This window comes from Conger conger, chromosome 7 (genome assembly GCF_963514075.1).
Source record: "Conger conger chromosome 7, fConCon1.1, whole genome shotgun sequence".
Lineage (NCBI taxonomy): Eukaryota > Metazoa > Chordata > Actinopteri > Anguilliformes > Congridae > Conger > Conger conger.
The window spans coordinates 54,850,190-54,871,872 of NC_083766.1; the positions used below are offsets into that span (position 1 = coordinate 54,850,190).

Sequence of the window (21,683 nt, forward strand, 5' to 3'; positions counted from 1 at the left end):
ACGCGAGTGTTGAAATTGACCTGACAATGAATTCATGGGTTTTCACTGTTCATTACGCTCTTTCTTTGCGTTCGATATAAATAACGTACGGACGGAGCCTTTGAAGTTCTGAAGTTAGCCGCGGTCACAATGCTCCATTATTCTTGATGGCTGTGACAGCTTGACATCACGTTGTTGCTATTGTTGCTAAAAACCGGAATCCCCCTGTTAAGGTATTCATGGTAAATAGTTTTTGTCTGTAATTAAATAAGGACCTTTTTCTTCTTTGACTGGCAGCTTAAAGGGAAAATGAAAAGTGATGGTTAAACAAATATTGAATCTGTTGAATCTGTTGAATCTGAGAAACCTATATATGGATACTCCTTTGCCTTTTGAAACATAAAGATGAAAAACATCATTGAAATTAAAGATGTATGTATTATTAAATTATTATTAATTATTATTAAAGATGTATATAAAGGCGGCACGGATGGCGCAGTGGGTAGCACTGCCGCCTCACAGCAAGGAGGTCCCGGGTTCGAATCCCCGTCGGCCGGGGCCTCTCTGTGTGGAGTTTGCATGTTCTCCCCGTGTTTGCGTGGGTTTCCTCCGGGCAGTCCAAAGACATGCACGTTAGGCTGATTGGAGAGTCTAAATTGCCCGTAGGTATGAGTGTGTGAGTGAATGGTGTGTGTGCCCTGCGATGGACTGGCGACCTATCCAGGGTATATTCCTGCCTTTCGCCCAATGTATGCTGGGATAGGCTCCAGCCCCCCTGCGACCCTATTCTGGATAAGCGGGTTAAGATAATGGATGGATGGATGGATGTATATAAAGGAGGAGAGATGATTCTATGAAAGGATCTATAAAGTATCTGAGAATTTTCATGAAAAATGAAAGATTTTCGCCTAGTTCCAGCCACAACCAAGGAGCGCTGATAATCAAAGCAGTAGGCTTTATTAAATTATATAAATATATAGATAAATATGTAATTTTATATACTTTTTTTCTCTTTTAATGGGGGCTCAAACACACGTAATAAAAAAGCCAAACTGCACCCATTGCCACCCACTACAAAAAGCCATTCATCCTGTGCTTGACACAGGCAATTGAACAAAAGTGCTATAAGCTGTTGAAGGATGTGTTATAAGCAGAATGCAAAGGAGACAGTCGTACAAAAGGCCTATTTGCCTAATGCATCTGCTTCTTTGATAGTCCCTCACCAAACACCTATATGTATCGGAGACACAGCTGCCATTTAAACTATACATCTCTGTCCATTAGCAGGTGTTACCTTTTTAAAGCTGTGAGACGCTCTCCCACTCAGCCTGCCTCTGAGGGAGAAGTGAGTTTGAAACGTCTTGACTGCAGAGACGCAGCGCATTGGCTGCGCACTGATAAAAAACGCTTAATATTCTCCTCTGGCACTGCCCTTTCTCTTTCTCCCCCTCTCATTCATGCGCTAACTGCATTGCTGCACTAGTTTATCTACATTCTACACCATCGTATAGTTAAATACACGGGGATAGGTACAAACGTATGTACATGCATGTAGGTCACACATGGGCACGCACACACACGGGGCAAATACACGCACACATATACATGCCCACACACACACACCTACATAAGGACACACACATGCAGGCGAACTCACCACACATGCACACACACACACACGTGCATACAGACAGACATGCACACACACATAGATGCAATTACGTACGCACATACACAGGAAACCACACCAAATATATGCACAAACAGTCCCCTCACACACACACACACACGCACAGTTTATCACTGCAGACAATCAACACGCTCCGAGCAGGGAGACATGGTGAGAGTCAAATCAAGCACAGAGATAAGTTGGAGCCATAAAAGCAGTGGGCCAGATCCTGTTCTTTGGAACACGCTGTGGGGTGCGCGTACTGAGCGTGTCCAAAGTAAAGGGAAGGAAAGGAAACTGAGCCAGAATGGAGGAGTTGTGCATGGCTATGCAGGAAGACACATGATTTCTTGTTGAGGCACTTTTGCACAGAACTTTTTACACATCACATTTGTTGACATACTTAGACAGAATTAAATTGTACTCAATGAAGCTGTGCTTTTCTATAATGTCTTTAAGATGTCTTTGTTTTAGGTGTTTTCGGTTTAGCGTTTAGAATTTGCTTTGACTTGAATTGCAAAATCTTTTTTTTCTTTCAATGTTGAGGGTAGGTTTAGTAAATGTACAGTAAATGCTGTTGCGAATGCAGGTTTCCTGTATGCACACCGGGCATTAGGTACAGTATGTGTCCTTTCCACAAGAATAGAAGCATGAGCTGAAGCGGAAAATGATTGCCTTTGAATAGCGGGAGAGAAAAGTTTACTGTATGCATGATGGCCGTGAATGCAATCAATTTCAGTATCGCCACAATCACAAGGCCAACGAAAACAGAGATAAATAAATCGGCGCTCAACAAAACATATAGGACGGTAATTTACAAACTGAAACGCTTCACAGTTTCTGCCATTGTACGTTCTGAAGGTTAAGAATCCTTTTCAGCGACCTGCTATATGCGGCTCTCTCTATCCACCTTTCTGCGTGAGCACTGAAAAAGATAATACTCCAGTCAGAGTAGTTCATAAAAACACCAACCCACGAGGCACCTAGCCTGTCTGGTTTTTGCAATATCTCACCGGATGGCGAGGTGCTTATGAGCTGCCATCGTCGCATGCACAGGGCTAATGAAGAGCTAAAAGCTTGGATAAAGCGCGCATTCATCGACACGCGGACGTGCGCGGCGGAGAGCACTTATGTAAATGCCTCCCTTTTAAAAATGGATGCCTTCCTATTAGCCTGTCCTACATTCGCTTATGCGAGACGAGGCGTGAGGTGAGGCCAGGCTCCGAAAATATTGGAGTGCGAGCGGACGGGCTGACACCGTTTCACCGGCTACGCTTCAGAATATGTTAAAAGACGGGCAGGAGGAACTAATCTTCCCAATGCCCCGGGCGAGGTGTTAGAAGACGCTGACGCGCGGAGACAAGCTACAATAAACGTGAGTCGTAGGCAGAGGACACTTCCTGAAGTGAGGCAGAAATACTGTACAGGTGACAGTTTTACTTAAAGCGGCCGACACCTGCAAAGTGCTTTCACTGCGGGAGGGCTGTGGGAATTCTGTTCGGATGTTCCCCTCCGTCGTTCGCTCCGGATGCTAAGTTTTAAGCCTCGCCGAACTTACTCTGTCCCTAAGACCTGAGGCACTTTCCACACTTCCCATCTCCCGGCCCCCCACCCCTCCCTCACTGTTGATACGGGATGAGAAATGGCAGGAAGGGGAAACGGTTTGGACAGACGAGCTCCCCCGCCTCGTCACCGCGACGACGGGGTCCGGGGCGTTTCAGTGTGTTCCGCTTGTTTACCGAGGCCAGGCGGGAAAACTGTCATACTCCACTGAACCGAGGCCAACGTGAGCTGCTGTGAACGCAAGTGCCAGGCCCTGTGGAGATGTGGCGGTTGTGGTGCGGGGGGGAGGGAGGCATCGGTGGCTGCCATTTTGATTATGCTACTCGGTGTCTCTTTGCCAGGTGTGTGAAGGAATGTCAGTTAGAGCACAGAGGCCAAGACCTCAGGCTTCACCTGTCGCAAGGCCTCCTCTGCGGGGCCTGCTACCGTAAGCACTGTCAGGCCCATCAAGCGCTCAGCCTCTCCGTTTCTCACAGAGAACCGTGGCTGAGGCTTCGTGGCTGAGGCTACGTGGTTGGGCAGAGTGGTTCCCGCAAATCCTTGCAGTCATTTTACTTCAAGGACTCTCATTGGACCTCCTCTGAGGTGACTGCCCTGCTGTAAAATTAAACGACCAGCTTGACAAGCTTGAAAATCGAGCTGGTCAAGCAGGTCAGAAGCTGGTCTAGCTGGGTATGAGCTGGTCAACCAGCATGGTCAAGCTGGTCATGAAGCTGGTCTAGCCGGGTTTGAGCTAGTCGACCGGCTACCAGCACTAGCTGGTCGACTCGCTCATACCCGGCTAGACCGGCTGTTTCAAAACATAGCTTCAGCTGGTCAAACCATTTACAGCTGGGAGCTGGTCTGAACTGGTCAACCAACCACCGACTGTTTCAAAACCTAGCTCAAGCAGTTTTTTTCAGCAGGGTGCTGTACTAGAGTGGCTGTTTGTTTATATGGCCAAAGGCCAAGACATTCTTCTGAAACTTATTTCCAAAAATAATGTACCAGGTTGCTTGTACTGAGGAGATAAGAAACAGAGAGTTCTGTATTGTACAGTAGAGGTACGAAATTGTTCAGGAATGTGTGCAAGTTCCTCCCCTTGTGGAAAATACTCTAACCTGTATCAGGACCCGATGTTCTTCCTCGACTGCTTTGCCTGTCTGTCATGTACCACATTTTAACCGACAAAATCAACTGTTGTACTTTGAGTACAAAAGTCTCTGACTCTATTCTGCCTGTCTTCCCTGGCATAGTACAGATCCGGCCCATACCTGTAAGTCCAAGAGGAAGAATTAAATTGTGGTATGACACCGTTTTATTTATTTTCTTTGTGAACAATTTTGTAATATTTTTGCCCCCACAAACAGAGTAGTGTACAGGGAATACAAATTTGTTTGCTCAAACTAAAAAGGCATCACATAAGCCTTTGAGGCTATTTTATACTGTGATGGTAGAGTACAAAACAATCTTAAGTGGAATGCTATCAATGGTATTTACTTCTCATAATTCTGCCTAGCAGGGCATTTTGAAATGGATGCCCCCTTATGCCGTCGCTTAATCTCATTTAGAATGGTTTTGGGTGGCCACTATTGCCACTATTGCCACTATTGCCACAGTGGCCATTATTGCGAAACCTCGGGCCTTTAAAGGTCCCATATTGTAGAAAATGACATTTCCCTTCCTATGTGGATTATAAAGGAATTGAAGGTGCTATACAAACACTGAGAAAGTATCAAAACTCACAGTCCCCAAATAAATTCCCACAATCTATATGAATAAAAACGAGAATTTTCGTGAAGATGTGCAGCATTCAGCACAGACAGCGTTCAGTTCGTTGGAGCTAACCAGCCAATCAGAACACAGTTGCATTGATATCAAAGTGCCTTAAAAACCTAGTCCCTAAAACAGCCTGTTCTTGGTAAAGCTCATGAGAGGCGCTGGAGAATGGACATGTAAAACCGGATAGAGATCGCTTTTGGAACGTAAAACCACACAGACGCTTTGGATTTCAGGACCTAAAATAAAACAGTGGAAAGGTGAACAATATGGGACCTTTAAATAGAGGTGTTGCCTTCGTCAGAGGCGGGAAGACACGAAAGCAGAAGGCCATGGGAGCAGTTACTCAGTCATGAAGTTTCCGTAGCGCACTGTAAACCCAAACAATATGACTCACTCATAAGTATAGCGTGCATCGTAATTAAAGTCTGTGAAATAATTAGCCCCGTGCGAAACAATTCAGTACTCTGAACTAGAATGCTAGTTTTAATTGTCAAGTGCTATATTTTTCTGTGTCATGAGTGGTGCATGATTTAATTGTTTTCATTTAACAAACTTATGTTGCCTGACATTATGTACGTGCAGATGTTCCGACACAGCTATTGACTCAATGCAGCATATTCTCAATATAAGGCTACCCCTTTCGAGCGGGACAATCTGATCATTTATGTGAGAAAATATCCACGAATACCATATTAAAATGTACAGGTGTAACTTCAGAGGAATGTTACACGTGTGGGTGTTAAAGAATAGATCTCAGTAAAATATGAAATATGGATGAAATAAATTGGCTTACTTTCATTTTCGAGTGCAGTTTAACCTGTTTTAAGTACTGAGTACAGAAAGACAATTAAGTTTGCTGACTTCTTTTTTTTCGAGTTTCCAAAAAAACTTTTGAAGTAACTTGAAGTAATTTGGGTTCGCAGCGCATACTTTCTCCCCATTGGGCGATTGGGCAGAAAATGGCCTGAACACCTTCCACAGCGACAGGCTGGCAGGAGGTGTGAGGTCTGCGGTGGGAGGGCGAGGCGTTGGAGGCGGTGATAAGCCCTGTAGTCCTCCCAGGTTTGACCTTTCTCACATACATTAGCGCCGTTCCGTCAGCGGGAGAGCTCCGCAGGTGAAGGACTGGCGGCAGGGCCTGCTGGCGATAACGCAGTCCATCCGGCAAATTCCAATCCCCCGGTCCCGACTAACGAGCAGAAACGGCCATTAAACCCAGGGTCTGCGACGTTCGCGAGTGCATTACCCGGTCTTCTGGAAATCTCCGAGCTCACACTCCGGGACCTCTGACTCCGAGATTGGTCCTCCGTCGTGGTGTGAATATTTAATACGTATATAGGCAACAAATTAAAATAATATTTTATCCCACTGACAGTACATTCATTTCTTCCCGTTTCTCAGGATCACTTAAGTGATAAAAGTTTATTAAAGTATTAGAAAGTATTGCGTTGAGTTGCTTGTAGCAGAAGTGGTTTGAAAACACTTGTTAGACTGATTGTTTGGCCTGCTACGTGTATGAGGTTATGCTGAAGTGCTCTGGAACATTCTTCCCCCACAACCCTGCCCCCCTCCCCTTACAAACGAAGCCCTGGCAACCCGAGACCCCCCCCCCTTTGCGGGTGCAAACTCCCTCATCGCCCAACGGGGCGATAGCTCAGTGTTCCGTGCAGCGGCCCGGATCCAACGCCATCCCAGCGTGCCACTCGTTAAAGCCGGGCTACCCAGGATGCTTTGCTTCCGTAAACACTTGATCCGGCAACTGAAGTGCAGCTTTGCACCACCTGCCAGTCCCCCAGCCCCTCTCTAATTAACTCCAGTGGAGTGTGATGTGTTCAGGCAGCGTGGGGGGACCTGCCTCACTCCACCAGTGCTAATGAGATTGGAACAATGTGTAACGCGGGTTGTGTGCTCTCCAGATTATTGTCATAGCCGTAATTATCACTTGTTAAGCCGGCTCGAGACGGTTGGCAATCTCTCCTGGCGCTCGGGGGTAAAACCTCTGAGCTCGACCTCCTCCCACCCTTTGGGGAGATTTGCCCCCCCCACCGTTACCAGTGGTGTTTCACACAGTGCACGCCCAAACTCTCCGAAAAAATGGTTCCAAAAGGAACTGTTTGACTCCATAGAAGAACCGTATATAGTTCAAGGGTTACTTATTGGGCACAATGGTTTTTTTGTCTGGGAGCTTTCACACTTCACACCTATGATAGAGGTTTCCGGAAGAACCCAGCCTGTAGCCTAATGGCTAAGGTACATTACTGGGCCCGGGAAGGTTCGTGGCTCAAGCCCCGGTGTAGCCACGATAAGGTCCGCACAGCTGTTGGGCCCTTGAGCAAGGCCCTAACCCCAGCTTTGCTCCAGGGGAGAATGTCTCCTGTTTAGTCTTATCAACAGTAATTTGATGCTAAATATCAATTTATTACGAGACCGCAGGTGAGAGAGCAGCACTGGGAAGATTCTGAGTTTCCCGTATGAGATGTAGGCTTCTGTAGTTTCCAAAAATAAGCCTAAATAATAACCATCGGACATACCTTGAGTGACAACAATAACCTAGGTCCAAGGTGCCTTCATTTTACGCAGGGGAATGATTTGTGTATAGTTTGTGTGTGTGTTTGGCAGAACCTGATGATGTTCTCTGTCTACTGGGAGCTGGATTAGTGCCCCAGGTAGTGCCCGGGGCAGGAGACACTTCAGGGACAGTAGGGAAATCAGGGGAGTGGTGGTGGTTATGGGTGGGGGATTCAGGGGTGGGGGTGTGGGGGTTATAGGCCTCTGACAGGTCCTACTGAGCCAGGATCGATCCTACACATGAACAGTGTGTGTGTGTGTGTGTGTGTGTGTGTGTGTGTGTGTGTGTGTGTGTGTGTGTGCGCATGCTGTCATTGCAACTTCAGTAGAGTGCGACTTTGCTGTAAGTATGAGACGCAAGGTGTTGATCAGGCACTGAATTTTGGGCTCTGGGATTCCAGGCTTCTTGGTGTCACGAACCAGATGCGATGTTGCCAAAGAAAAGGATTGTAGCCTAAGGCGTCTGTTTTGAAATATCCAGCCACAGGTCGAACATAAGGCATTTATTTCAAATATATTCTTTTTAAAAAGTATTTAAAGCCGACTTTCCCTTCATGTTTGAACTCCTGCCTTAATAACTGAATTCAGATCTGTTCCAGAACGGTTACGTTCTAAATGCAAATGACTCGTTGTTTAGCTGGCCTGTGCTCCTCTCTTTCTTTTTTCAATCGTCAAAGAATAACACTGCATCCACATCTCCAAGATGGCCTCCTGCATTCCTAATGCGCAAAACTCATTATGGAGCTGAGTTACACACTTTTATGATATTAAGTAGATCACCAGAGTATGGCTTTCTCTACAAGCGTTCTCAGGATCTCTTTATTTATTCATTATTATAATTTTTTTTCCGGGCTGTTCCGGGCGAATTTCATAACCTTATCTTTGGGGCAGCATTCTGAAATGAACGTTTATTTGAATTTAACCTCGTTTTTTTGCATTCGGTCACATAAAGGCACGTTACGCTCCGGTATGTGCGTATTTAGGTGAAGGAATCGGCGGGATTGGGGTCTGAAATGAAAAGAGTGTGCAGTCAGGTTTACTTCCGCACGATGGCCTTTTGTGTGGGAGGGACGTTGACAGCCTTATGAGACATGACAACAATGCATCATCGCGTGTAATTCTCTCCGCTCACGCACTTGGCTGACATGCCGCAGAGGCATGACGGACTTCATCATTTCTGCGACACTTTTTCATCTTTTTTTATATACAGTATATATGATTCTTTTTTTTGCTGGTTGCTGTAATTCTTACGTTGGTTATTTTTATGGACTAAAGTCTCTCTCTTTCAATCACTTTATTATTTCCCCAAAATGATTTTTTCTCAAACTGAAAATCACATTATCTATCCATCTATCTGTCTGTCTATCTATCTATCTATATGTATGTGTCTATATATCTATTTTTTTGTCTGTCTGTCTGTCTGTCAATCTTTCTATCTATATGTGTCTATCTATCCATCTATCAATCTATGTCTGTGTATATCTATCTATGTATGTGTCTGTCTGTCTGTCTATGTATGTGTCTGTGTCTATCTATCTATCTGTCTCTCAATGTATCTATCTATCCATCTATCTATCTTCCGATGTATCTGTCTATCTATCAGTTCACTGATTTCACTGCCCCTTTAGGACCGGAGCCCAAATGTACAGGATGGTGATGTCATCGGGTACACACAAGGTTTGGCAGCCGCCTCCTGAGCGCTCTCCAAAGACAGCAGCCTTTTCCGTCGCCTCGGTTCATCCAAGAGGCGGGCTCCTTCTGCGGGCTTTAGTCTGTGCGAAACACATCCACACAGCGCTTTCATGCTCTCGCAGCGCTAATGCCTCCCCACTCCTCCTGGCTCTGTCGCCTGGCTCTCTCCCCTTTGAAAAGAGCCCATCTGAGGACTCGCTGTACCGCGCAGAATAAAGGCTCCCGCCTCTGATGCTGCGAAGCGACATACAAACCACTCGGCTGGTAATGTACAGAGCGCCCTGTCGATGCGTTTACCGATGGGGCATCAGAAGCCTCTGGTTCAATGGAAATAGCCTAAACCTTCGAATGAATCAACACTAGAGCTGAGCCCAACTTCCTTCTCAGCGGTGACTAAATGGAAAAGCGTATACCAGCACTGAGATATATAGCAGAGACATGAAATGTATACTGTGGATGGACTACACTGAATTCGTATTTAGTCTTGCATTTAGCCTAGTTTTTCGCTAGTTAGTGAATAGCAACACGCTACAGACGGTTAGCAACGCTGCACTGTAATATTACCTAAATGAGATTTTAAACAGTGAATAAAGATGCACCTGTCTACAAAATGGCTGCAGGGGAAGGCACGTATATTGTGTGCAGCGCAAAGACGGACCAAACTTCGCAATCCGTACTAATCATGCCCGCGGACAGAAATTGAAAAAGGGGGGGAGTTCAAGGTCAAAGGTTGTCATGGAGATACAGCCGCGCGTAACAACAGCGGCCGCACTTTTGATTTAAGTCGGGACGATGGCAGTTGTTTAATCAAGGTTATTCAATGGGTTCGTCTGTGTGCTGACAGATAGAATGGCTGGGTCTTGATGGAAGGGAGGCCCAATCACACTGAAGTGCCTCTGTTATGAGTGTCAGCATTCGTTCATTCACCGTCCGGGGTGTCAGAGACGGAAAGGCAAATGCCTTCGCTAGAGGTCTCCAGGTTTCCGTACAGGGCACCTCCCGATGCCAGAGTGGAACATTCCAGTGGCCATCACAACACCAAGCCTAATTTCCGTTGCTAACGCGACTCTCGCCACCCTTGACTTCCGTGCAACAAATTTAGGCGAGCGTTTGATTTCTTTGATTTTCTTTCACTCCCATAATTCAGTTTCCATTCATTTCGCACACATCGCTGAGTCTCAGCGCAATATCTGTAACCTTCCTTTTTTCTGTGCCTTTCTTCGAGATTTTATTCAAGTTTTGCGTGTTTTGTCAGCGTACAATAGGCACTCATCTCCTGCACGCGCGGGGGGGAGTTGCGGGGAGCTGGATTTTAATTGCGATGACACGTTGCTTTGCAAAGGTAATTAGGAATCATAATGTTTGCAGACACCTGCTTGCTCCCATGACTTCAAAGAGATGTGTCTGAGAGTCGCTTAATCGGCCGGGCGCTTTTAATCAGGGTCTGCTTCTCTATCGCGGATGACCCGGCGTCTTCTAAAGATCTGACAACTGCGTTTGCTCTTTGATTACGATGCTACAATGAGGCTGAGATGCTAATCTCTTTGCTCTTTGAGCAACACTACTTCATCAAAACGTGTCCTTTTGCACAGCTTAACAGGTGACAATAATTGTGGTACAGGGCCCAAAAATCTTTTTTTCAGAAGGTAGAATCTCAGATGGTGAGTTACAATCAGGGATAGAGACACGTTTGAATTAAATACTTATTTATGACGTACAAAGCTCATTATAACAGTTGATTCTATTACAAATATTTTCTCTTCAACTTAAAACCGTAAAGTAGAGTAAAGTGCACAAAGCTATAACTAGCCTACTCCATGCAAACAAGTTGGACTGGGTGATTCTCCATTTTACAAGAGGCATGAGCGTTATATAGCACACCCTTCTTCTATTATATACACACGCAGGTGATGGCAAGGCAAAACAGACAGGAGATAGCAGCAGTGATGTCAGCCTGAGATACCACTCTACTGGGACCGTCAATCCCAATGTAGCAGCATACTGGGGTTTGCACCAACATGCCATGCCCAGTTCCACAAGGTGAATGCACCAATACCCGTACATAAAATGGTGCAAAGCAAGCTAGATTCCAAACTGTTATCACAGTTATCAAAGCAAGAAGGTTTCCGTCTCCATTCCCTTCCTAGAGTTTCTTAGTTGAATTTCATTTTTATTTATTTTTAGAGTCTCGGGGACATATTGAGGGTCAGAACACTCCAAGTGCCGAGTTTACAGAATTTTAAATAAAAATCTTTTAGACGTGCTGAGCTACAACTGGCTTGATACATAATTGTGAGTACTTTTTTCGAGAGCTTTTGTTAAGATAGTGAGCATAAAAATGTAGATTTAGAAAAATGCTCTAATATTGTTCTGTTTGCCTCTTGCCAATAGCCTTAGACTCAGTTTGAAACCCTTTGTGTGGTACACGCATCAGGAGAATCAACCGAAGAAATCAACCCCCCCCCCACCCCAACCGCACACCACCACTCTCACCCAAGCCCCAAAAAACAGGGCTTTACACAAAAACCTATTATCCGATTCGGAAAGCTGTTTTTGCCGAAATAATGCTTTCCTGGCGTTATTTTTCTCTTTGCAAACCCAGCATTGTACAATTACATCTAACACAGGACTGGGAAGGGGGGGAAGCAAGCCTTTCTTACTCTGATAGCTTCCACCACATTTATAGAGCGCGATAACACAAACTGTGAGAACAAAAATACTGGGACCAAAAAAAGACTTGAGGCACGACAGGACACTGTTTTATTAATGTTTCGTTTAGCTGCACATGAAATGATGGTACATTAACTTTCTCATAGCAGGATACATCCTTTAATGGATTGTAATGGTTTATATTTAAGCTGGCCTTCACAGTGGACTCCTCCCACTGTTTGGTCTCCTACAGACTGACTGCTGAACAGTGCAATTACTTTTGGCAGAACTATTTATTTATTTTAACGCATGTGTATTTTAGTAGCCATCTCCGTCGGCCGGGGCCTCTCTGTGCGGAGTTTGCATGTTCTCCCCGTGTCTGCGTGGGTTTCCTCCGGGTACTCCGGTTTCCTCCCACAGTCCAAAGACATGCAGGTTAGGCTGATTGGAGAGTCTAAATTGCCCATAGGTATGAGTGTGTGAGTGAATGGTGTGTGTGCCCTGCGATGGACTGGCGACCTGTCCAGGGTGTATTCCTGCCTTTCGCCCAATGTATGCTGGGATAGGCTCCAGCCCCCCTGCGACCCTGTTCAGGATAAGCGGGTTCAGATAATGGATGGATGGATGGATCTCCAGAATGTAATCCTTGCATTACATCGCAGTTGTTTAGCTGACGCTTTTGTGCAAAGGGACTTACAGTTGATTAGACTAAGCATGGGCCGGTCCTCTGGTATAGAGCAATGTGGGGTTAATGGTCTTGCTCAAGGGCCCAACACCTGACTGATCTTCTTGTGGCTACACCAGGGCTTGAACCACCAACCTTTCAGGTCCCAGTCAAGCACCTCAGCCACTAGGCTACATGCTGCCCATACCTTGCAGATATAATTCTTACATGTGTCCTTTTTATTTGCACCAAGTAAGACTTTCTAATCCTTCAATGTGCACACGTGTATTTGAATATCATGTAAAGTAGCTGAAGTAGAAAATAATGAACTGAGTGCAGTACAATATTAAAGAGCGAGGATGTCTCGCAAGTCCTGCCATACAATTCATATCACACACACACAATAAAATTCTCAGTGTACAGTAGAATTTCCTCTTGAGTGCATTCGATCGCTCTTGGACTCATACAAACCCATTTAAATTGTGACTGAGAATTTTGATGCACATCCCGCCAGCACATTCAAGACGGCAAACAATGGAGTTTCTGGGTTTGTTCTCTGGCTTATGAAGTCTAGAACTTCTTCCAACACAATCTGGTACCATAGCCTGGTTGATATTCCCTTAAATAGCATTAACCCCCTGAAGAGCAGATGTCCAACTCAGCTTCCAGTTACCAGTACAGAACCCTGTGATTCCACAGACGAACCCTATCTATTTAAAGGGTTCTTTGTCGGGCAAAATGGTTCTTTGTGTCAGAGTTTTTCAAACTTCACATGCATGATGTATCTATGCATGGGTTCCATAAAGAACTAAAAAGGGTTCCTCTGTGGAATCAAGGCAAAAAAGCCATTTCAGAACCCTTAATTCTAAGAGTGTATTCCTTGCTGCATTAGCTCTAGAATGTTCCGTTAAGAAGGGGGAAGTGAAGCGTGTTAACAAGTTTGTCATTTCCAGACCTCATATACATAAATGTGCTGTGTTCTTCTCTGGAAGTCTGCAGCCATCGTCGAGGAGAAGTAAAGAAGCAAAAATTCCCCTGGCAGCTTTGATCTTCATCATCCCCGCACCATGCACTCACAGATTCAGAAACAAATCTTTATTAGGGAGGCAGATATCACACTGAGGCAAGGCTAAAAGATGGTTGACTCACTACAGTATAGTATTTGTTTTACCAGTGGTCATACGGTGAAATCTATCCCATAAATATGCTGAATAGATAAATAATGTACATCTCCCAAGGCAGTGGTAGCTTTACTTCCATTTCAATTTGAAATATATATTTTATTACAATTGCACCCTGCTACTTTATCAACAGACTTTGAAAACCAAGCTTTCTCAAGACAACCTTTATATGCAAGGATAGATTTAAGGTCTTTGTTTTCTGTGGCACTTCACTTGATTTATTTTATTTGTTTCTTTTTTGTTGTTGTTGCGGTTTTTTTTTTACTTTTAAAGTGCTTGCTCTTCATCCAGAGTTTTTATGTTTTTATGCAGATGTTGAAGCTCTTCGTACATATATCAAAATTAGTGTTTTGTTTTGTTTTCTATAACAGATGTCAGTGATATGGGCTGCTGATGTTTTATGACTTATCTTTGGTCCTTTATTTACTGAAGTTATTTTATGCTGAAATGCTGCAAACATGCTATTCCTGTACTGTTGATTGATGAGCTGGATGACTGGGCAGGACCGCAGATGGAGAGGGACATTTCAACTTTGGGAGTGGGTGTGTGTGGGGGGGGAGGGGGGCAGCAAACAGGACACTTTCTTTAAGATTTTTTGGGGGTGGGACACTAAGAGTTCCTGCAAATACCACGTGATAGTATTGGGGGGGGGTGCATTTGGGTGGCACGGTGCTGCAGTGGGTAGCACCGTAGTTTTCTGTCAAGGTCCTGGATACAAGCCCTGCCCGGGCCTCTCTGTGTGGAGTATGCCTGTTCTCCCCGGGTCGGTGGGGGTTGCCTCTGGTACTCCATTTCCCTCCCACAGTGCAAAGACATGCAGGTTAGGTTAATTGGAGAGTCTAAATTTCCCCTTGGTGTGCTCCTGCCATTGCCCTTAACCAAGGCACTGGCCTCCGAACTGGAGTTGGTCCAGTGCTCCTAAATAATTAGAGGCATGAGTGAAAATTTGTATTGCCTTAGAAGGAAACTAAACTAAAAATAAAACTTATAGTTGGGAGGGGATGGGTATGGCATGTCCATGGCAACTGTGACACTGGCCCAGGACTAATCTGTTATGAAACATATAGGGGATTGGGGGGCTTCAAATACATTTAGATTTTGTCCCAGGCCTGAGAATTCATAGCTGAGGCCCTGTTATCGGTTGTTTGCATCCGCAGTGCGGGACGGAGTGCAGAAACTTGGTCAGCCAAATTAGTGTTTGGGATAAGCCAGTAGATGTGTGAGGAAGAAGCATGTAGATAAGGATCTATTGGCAGGAAGATGGAGGACGGAGATTGATGGCGAGATCAGGTCATCCGCCGTGGCAGAATTCAATTAGACAGAGATGAGATTAGGTAGAGCGATCTATAGAGCCGGGGTTCCCGTATACACTCCGCTCCCCGCTGGGCTTGGATTAACTGAACTGCTGGGGTTGCAGGCCCATTATTATTCCGAAAAACAACCCGCGCCGTTCACGTGGAGGTGCGATCTGAGCCCTTTGCTAACTGTCTACAGCTGGGAGCTTTTCATCTTTGAGCAAGCGGGTTTGAACAGCTGGAGACCACGTCAGGGAATTAATAGGTTCAGCGACATGGACGGTGATAATAAGGCAATCGTGAGACTTTGTTCCCTTGTCCTGATGGCCTGGGTCCACCAGGTCGGGTCTCTGGAGGTAAACAGGAAGTGCCTGAGCTGCCATCCATGGCAGATTAATAGGTTTGCTCTGATACATTTGGGGTGACCTGGCGCTCAGGTGGTATGAGCAGTCGCCTGGCAGTGGAAGCTAGGGGGACACACAACCCCCAATTCCATCCAACAAGCTGCTCGGTGCCTTGCATGGCAGAGAATCACCATTGATGTGTGTGTGTGTGTGTGTGTGTGTGTGTGAATGGGTAAATGAGAGGCATTCCTATGACACTCTTCGCAAAGAGTAGGTGGCTCTTTCAACCTGCCACCTAATCACACCCTTATTCAGTTAGCAAAAACATTGCTTTCTCTCTCTTCACCACAGCTAGTTTTAGCAGAGTGTTCTGGTGCAAAATGGCAGCTATGCATCACAGGTGGGTGCTACCCATTGGTGGTGGCTGAGGCAAGTTTTCCTCTCATCACCGTAAAGCGCTTTGAGTGTCTAGAAATGCGCTATTTAAATGCAATGATATATCTATCTATATATCTTATGAAACTTATAGGGTGCATCAGCATTCCACAGTGAATATTGCCTGAAGAGCATATGAAAGTTATTTGATGGTATGGTCAAGGCACGCTGCCTGTCGAGAGAATGGGGGGATGATGTATAAAAAGGGCTGCGATTCCTACACGGATCAGTTGATGTGGATGTAATAACCTCCGATTAAAGCTGACAGTCCGCACATTAACCTCATATTTATTGTTTCATTTCAAAGCCAGTGTGCTGAAATACAATGGCAGGCAAAACAACAGAAACCGTGTCCCTGTCCACAAACTTTTGACCTCATTCTGTTGAAGTAAATTTTCAACGGCAGCGTGACTCCACAATCCGTTCCTCCAAGTCATGGAGAAATTTAAACATCCATCAACCGCCCTGAACTTCATCCTCACTTCACATGTGCACACTAAAAACAGAAAATTCATGAATCCTGAATAACCGAGGATGGGTAGAGAACTTGTTGTGAAGTGGTTTTATTCAAGCTGAGAGAGAGAGAGAGAGAGAGAGAGAGAGAGAGAAAAAAAACACAGAGTGGCTGTGTGGTCTAAAATGACCAGAGGATAGGCTCAGGGCAAAGAGGAGTGGATGAAGGTTCAGCGCTTCGATAATGAATGTATTCTGGGTCCAAGTTACTTTGAAAACAAAAAAAGAGCCCAGCAACCCTTCCCGCATAGCCGATCCACCGATAAGCAGATTTACCCTGGAAGGTAGACTTAAGGTGGCTGTACGTGGCGTAAATGTTTAGTACTGAAAGGGGACAGGGGTGCGGATGGGGAGATCGATTATGCATCTGCAGCAGATGGAGATATTACGTGGGCCTTGCGTTCTGGGCTTGGCACGGACGTTGTCGTCTGGGTTTTTCGGGGAAGACAGATGCACAGTGCTGTCCCATCCCTCTCTCCAACGCCAGTCAGGCTGGGGAGCCGACAGACTCCCAATGAGAAGTGGGCGGACAGATACATTTGCTGGATAAAGTTGGTGTTCTTCTTCCCTTAAACAATCAGAACATGTCATCAGTCCATTCTAGCTCCATCCAAGTAACGCCACCACGATCACCACCTCCAAAGGTCAGTGAGGGTCCCATGACCAGTAATTCTTAGGCCTGTTGACTCCATTAAATTGCATGGCTGGTAACATAATTGCACGTAGGTCACTCAGATATGGGGGGGGGGGGCGCAACTTACAGGGAACCTCACAAATATTAAACATGGGACTTTCTGGGGCCATGGGACCCAATGTGAGATCTTATCATGAGTCCCGAAATCCCTGGTGGTGCCCCTGGACAGAGATAATGTCAGCCTGCGCCTCCACGTGGCTTCCATCACCTCCCCTCACCTCTACTTTCAAAGCCCCAGCACCACCAGGGGCAACATAGCTCAGGCAGTAAGAGCAGTCATCTGGCAGTCGGAGGGTTGCCGGTTCGATCCCCCACCCGGGCTGTGTCGAAGTGTCCCTGAGCAAGACACCTAACCTCCAAATGCTTCCGACGAGCTGGTCGGCGCCTTGCATGGCAACCAATCGCCGTTGGTGTAGCGCGTGTATGAATGGGTGAATGAGAAGCATCAATTGTACAGCGCTTTGGATAAAGGCACTATATAAATGCCAACCATTTACCATTTACCACCTTCAACAGTAACTATGAATAATGCAGGTGCACCTCTAGTCTCCGCACCTGCTCATAGAAACAACAGGAGGGTAGGCTAAAGTAAGCCTGAAGACGGAGGGGTACACTGCAGAGTGAAGAACCCTCTCATTAAGATTAAGAGAAGATAGGGAGAAGTGTGCTGCTGACATTTAAGTGCTGCTTGCAAAATACCAGACGTACAAACCATAATTCAATTTTGTTTTTTAAAAAAAACCCAGAAACTCCTCCATCCTTTTACATAAAGTATACATCATCAGTCTCAAAAGACCGTTCTTGGTGGCCTGCTTTTAAAGAAAGCCACATCTTTCAACGGCAGCGCCACAAGCCTCCGGGCCTTCAATCAGCACCCCAGCTTGGCCCCGTCACCAGTAATCCTCAGGCACGTTGACTCTGTTAAATCACACGGCAGGTAGCTCATGTAGGTCACACAGAGGCTGAGGGGTGGTGAGGTGGTAAAAGGGGGAGGCTTGGGGGGGAAGGTAGGGGTGGGTGACACGGTGAAAAGTTGTAGAGTGGAGCTGCTCTTTGCACCTGTCCAGTCACATAATCCCGCTTGACGTTCCACCGGGAATTAACGGATGACAGCAGGATCGTCACCGCATCCCCATCTGCCAGAGTCTGACACTTCTCCGAGCGGAGGGGAAAAAAAATGCACGCATTCCTCTTCCCCTCTTTCCTGATGAACAAGAGATCGCATCAACAGATGATCAAGATGTCAGGAAGGGAAAAAATAGCAGAGACGAGACCTTGCCTCTGTGGTTTGACAGAAGGAGTTAAGAATATATAAAAATTCACGGGAGCGGATTGCTAATTGCAATGTGACTCTGTTTAATGTAGACTGTCACTTTGAACAACACTTTATTAACACAGTGCTATCATTCCACAGGAGAATGATGGAGAAAAAAAGACACAATGATGATGGGATGGAAAGGTGTGGTGAGGTGGGGCAGGTGGGGTTGGAGGGGAATGCATGTTTATGTCTGTAAGAAATGTAAGCAGTTTTTAAAGCAATTCTTCAATTGGACTTTTACATTTGTAATTGGCTCACACTGGCTATTTAGTTACAGTAAGTCATTACTTCACTGTGGTCAATCTTTTGTTTACTGCCTGTTAGAAAAAATTGAAATCATGGACATTTTCAATTAATTGGTTGGATTTCAATTAATTTCTGGAATTGACCAATTTCTGGATTTGACTGAAATGGAACACAGGAAATGAATTGAGATTCAACTAACTGTAGAACGGAACACAAAATTTCTCACATTACTTCCAGTCAATATCCCCACCACACCACCAAGCCCCCCCACCCACCTCTTTATCATGTAGATGTATGACTCCATCATTCCCCAGGGCAACAATAGCACCGTCTGAATAAAGTGTTATTAGAAGTGATAGAGTTGAATCTCAGTCTCCATTCAACACAGTCACATTGCAATTAGCAACCTTCCCTTCTCATGGATTTTTTTAAAAACTCCTTCTGTCAAACCACAGAGGCAAGGTCTCTGCTATTTTTTCCCTTCCTGACATCTTGATCATCTGTTGCTATCTTCTCTCGTTCATCAGGAGAGAGGAGAAGAGGAATGTGTCTCTGAGAAGTGTCACACTCGGCAGATGGGGCTGCGGTGACGAGCCGTCGTCCTCCGTTAATTCCTGGCGGAGCGAGAGGAGGGACGATGGGAACGGCCTGGGGGGGCAAAGAGCAGCTCCCCGCCCTCAACTTTCCACCCTGTCGCCCACCCATAGCTCCCCCCAACTGTGCCCCTTTTACCATGCCACTCTCTCTCAACCTTTAGCCTCTGCAGTTTCCTCCCTGCGTGACCTACCCGAGCTACCACATGCCGGGTCATGGGTCAGGATTACAGGTCATGGGGCCAAGCTGTTTACGGGGTCAAAATTTGTGACTTTCTTTAAAAACGGGCCACCAAGAATGGACTGATGATGTTTAATTGAGATGATTTAACCCCTTATGGGTGGATGCGACCTCCATGTTACATCGCCCTTAACTGACGGATGCAACCTCCTTGTTACATCTCTCTTAACAGATGGATGCGACACCAGTGTGGTATTTGATTATATGACCGTTTAAATGCATTGTGATTCCTAGGCCTCTATCTATGGGTTTTCTATAGGGCGCCTTAGTCCACAATGGGTTAAGGGAAGAACAACAAATGTAAATTCATAGAAAACGATGGTCAGTTTCTGGCACCAAGAGATGTTTGAGACTTGGTCAAAAGATGTGGCTTTCATTAAAAACAGGCCACCGAGAATGGACGGGTGACACTGATGATTAATTTCTGATGGTTTGAGGGAAGAAGACCCGCAAATGTACCCTGCATCAGTGAGCGCAAAGAAGAAATATGGTCACTTTGTGTTCATGGCTTCAGGAGATGTTCTAAGACTTGGTCTACTTAGCACTCTACTGTTGAACACACCTTCCTCTTCGTAGAGCCTGTGTAATATGTACAAGCTCTTAAGGGACATGTCTGTAGGGAATGGTGCCTCTGTGAGTCCCGTTGTTTTTATTATTCTCCTAATTCCATCTGACAAGGCATGATTTAGGGCTCGGTGTAGGCAACGCCGTTCTTTCGATAATATATTCATGGCACATTGCAGCATGTCCACGGATCTACCCCGGGGGTTCGTCTGCTTGTACGAATAACCCGCGATACTGTTTGTGCTTTAAAAAAAAATCATTACCAAAAAAAAGGCAGTCCTTAAATATATTTCAGATATATTTCAGAGTTTTGATTAATACGAGGCCAGTAGATGTAATTTCTACAAGGGAAAACTACTTACAGTAAATCAGTCAGTAAACTCTGTGTTCACCTTTTAACAAACCATCAGTTCTCAATAGACTGGAAACAGTGGGTGACTGATGTGTTGGCTAATGCAGTACTTCAATGGTAGGAAAACACTTTTGACTGTGGGTAATAGAGTAATCCATTGCTCTTTTTTTCAGTCACGTCAAGTCAGTAAATAGATATCCACGAGATGGATTTCTCTCTTTGTTATTAAAATAATATAATTACCTTTTTCATAAAAAATATGCAAAGGGCAAACAAGGCACGGTATGCAGGAGAATGCATTAACGTGAGCAATCTCATATACTGTAATTCACAAGATGGAGAAACATTAAGGAACTGTAACATACTCCACTATGGTGAGAATTACTGTTGCATTCCTTTTCATTTACATTTTTTCTCCCTTACATTCACAGTTTAGCCACTTAAATTGTCTTAAAGTACTGTGTTCCAGAAAAAAGCACTTTCCATTTCACTTGACTTCATTTGTAAGTAAAAAATTTGGGACAAATGCGACAAACCCGAAACAGAATTGTCAGAGTATGGCCCATTCAGCTGAGATTGGCCATAGAACCCACCCATCAATCATGCCGCTGTTCCCCTCCACAAATCGCTGTATTTCTTATCTTGTTTACACAAAGCCAGTACAAACGTGCGACGTGTTCCCTGGGTACCACAATACCTGGTCGATGTTAACACCACTGCAAAGCCCTCAGTATGCAGTATGCAGAGGTCTTTGAAAGTCTTTCCCTATTCTTTATCCCATTATCCTGTTTGATCGCAGTGCGGAAAGGAATGGCGCTTTTACCACGGCGCATGCAGGGATGTAAAAGGCGCGGGGAAAAAAGGAGCGGAAACACCTGCTGCTAAGAGCCTTCCGGGCGGCGTTTCATCGGAACCGTCTCGTGCCCCGCGTCTCCGCGGGGTGCGCGGTCAGCGGCGTCTCCCCGCTAACGGCAGCGCTGTCAGGTCAGCTTATCACGCTCGGCGCGAGAGTGCTCCCGGCCTCGCCACGCACGCACACGCTTTTATCCGGGGCCGCGGGGCTCCCGCTCCAGGTGCCGTGACGGGGGTGTGACAGCGGCGGACAGAGCGGGGGGGGGGGGGAGAGGGAAACGAAGCGAAACGGCGTCGCGTAAAAACGCTGTGCGCTTGGCGTGTCTGACGGACGCTGTGTGTTTCTGTTCCCCGCAGGGCTGTGCGCCGTGTTCACCCAGCAGCCGCATGACCTGGTGGTGGTCGCCGGCCAGCCCGTCACCCTGCCCTGCTCCATACCCGGCTACCACGGCATCGTGCTCTGGGTCAAGGACGGCCTAGCCTTGGGCGTGAACAGAGACCTCTCCGGTA

At 45.8% G+C, this 21,683-nt stretch overlaps 1 protein-coding gene across 1 annotated transcript in view; it reads left to right on the forward strand.

Annotated features, from left to right (window-relative positions):
- The window catches only part of kirrel3a (kirre like nephrin family adhesion molecule 3a), a 132,651-nt gene that overhangs the window by 34,119 nt on the left and 76,849 nt on the right, over window positions 1-21,683 (forward strand). The window contains exons 4-5 of the mRNA XM_061249458.1: window positions 21,274-21,394; window positions 21,531-21,680. Of these exons, the coding sequence (XP_061105442.1) occupies window positions 21,274-21,394; window positions 21,531-21,680 (271 nt within the window). The remainder of the gene's footprint in view (window positions 1-21,273; window positions 21,395-21,530; window positions 21,681-21,683) is intronic.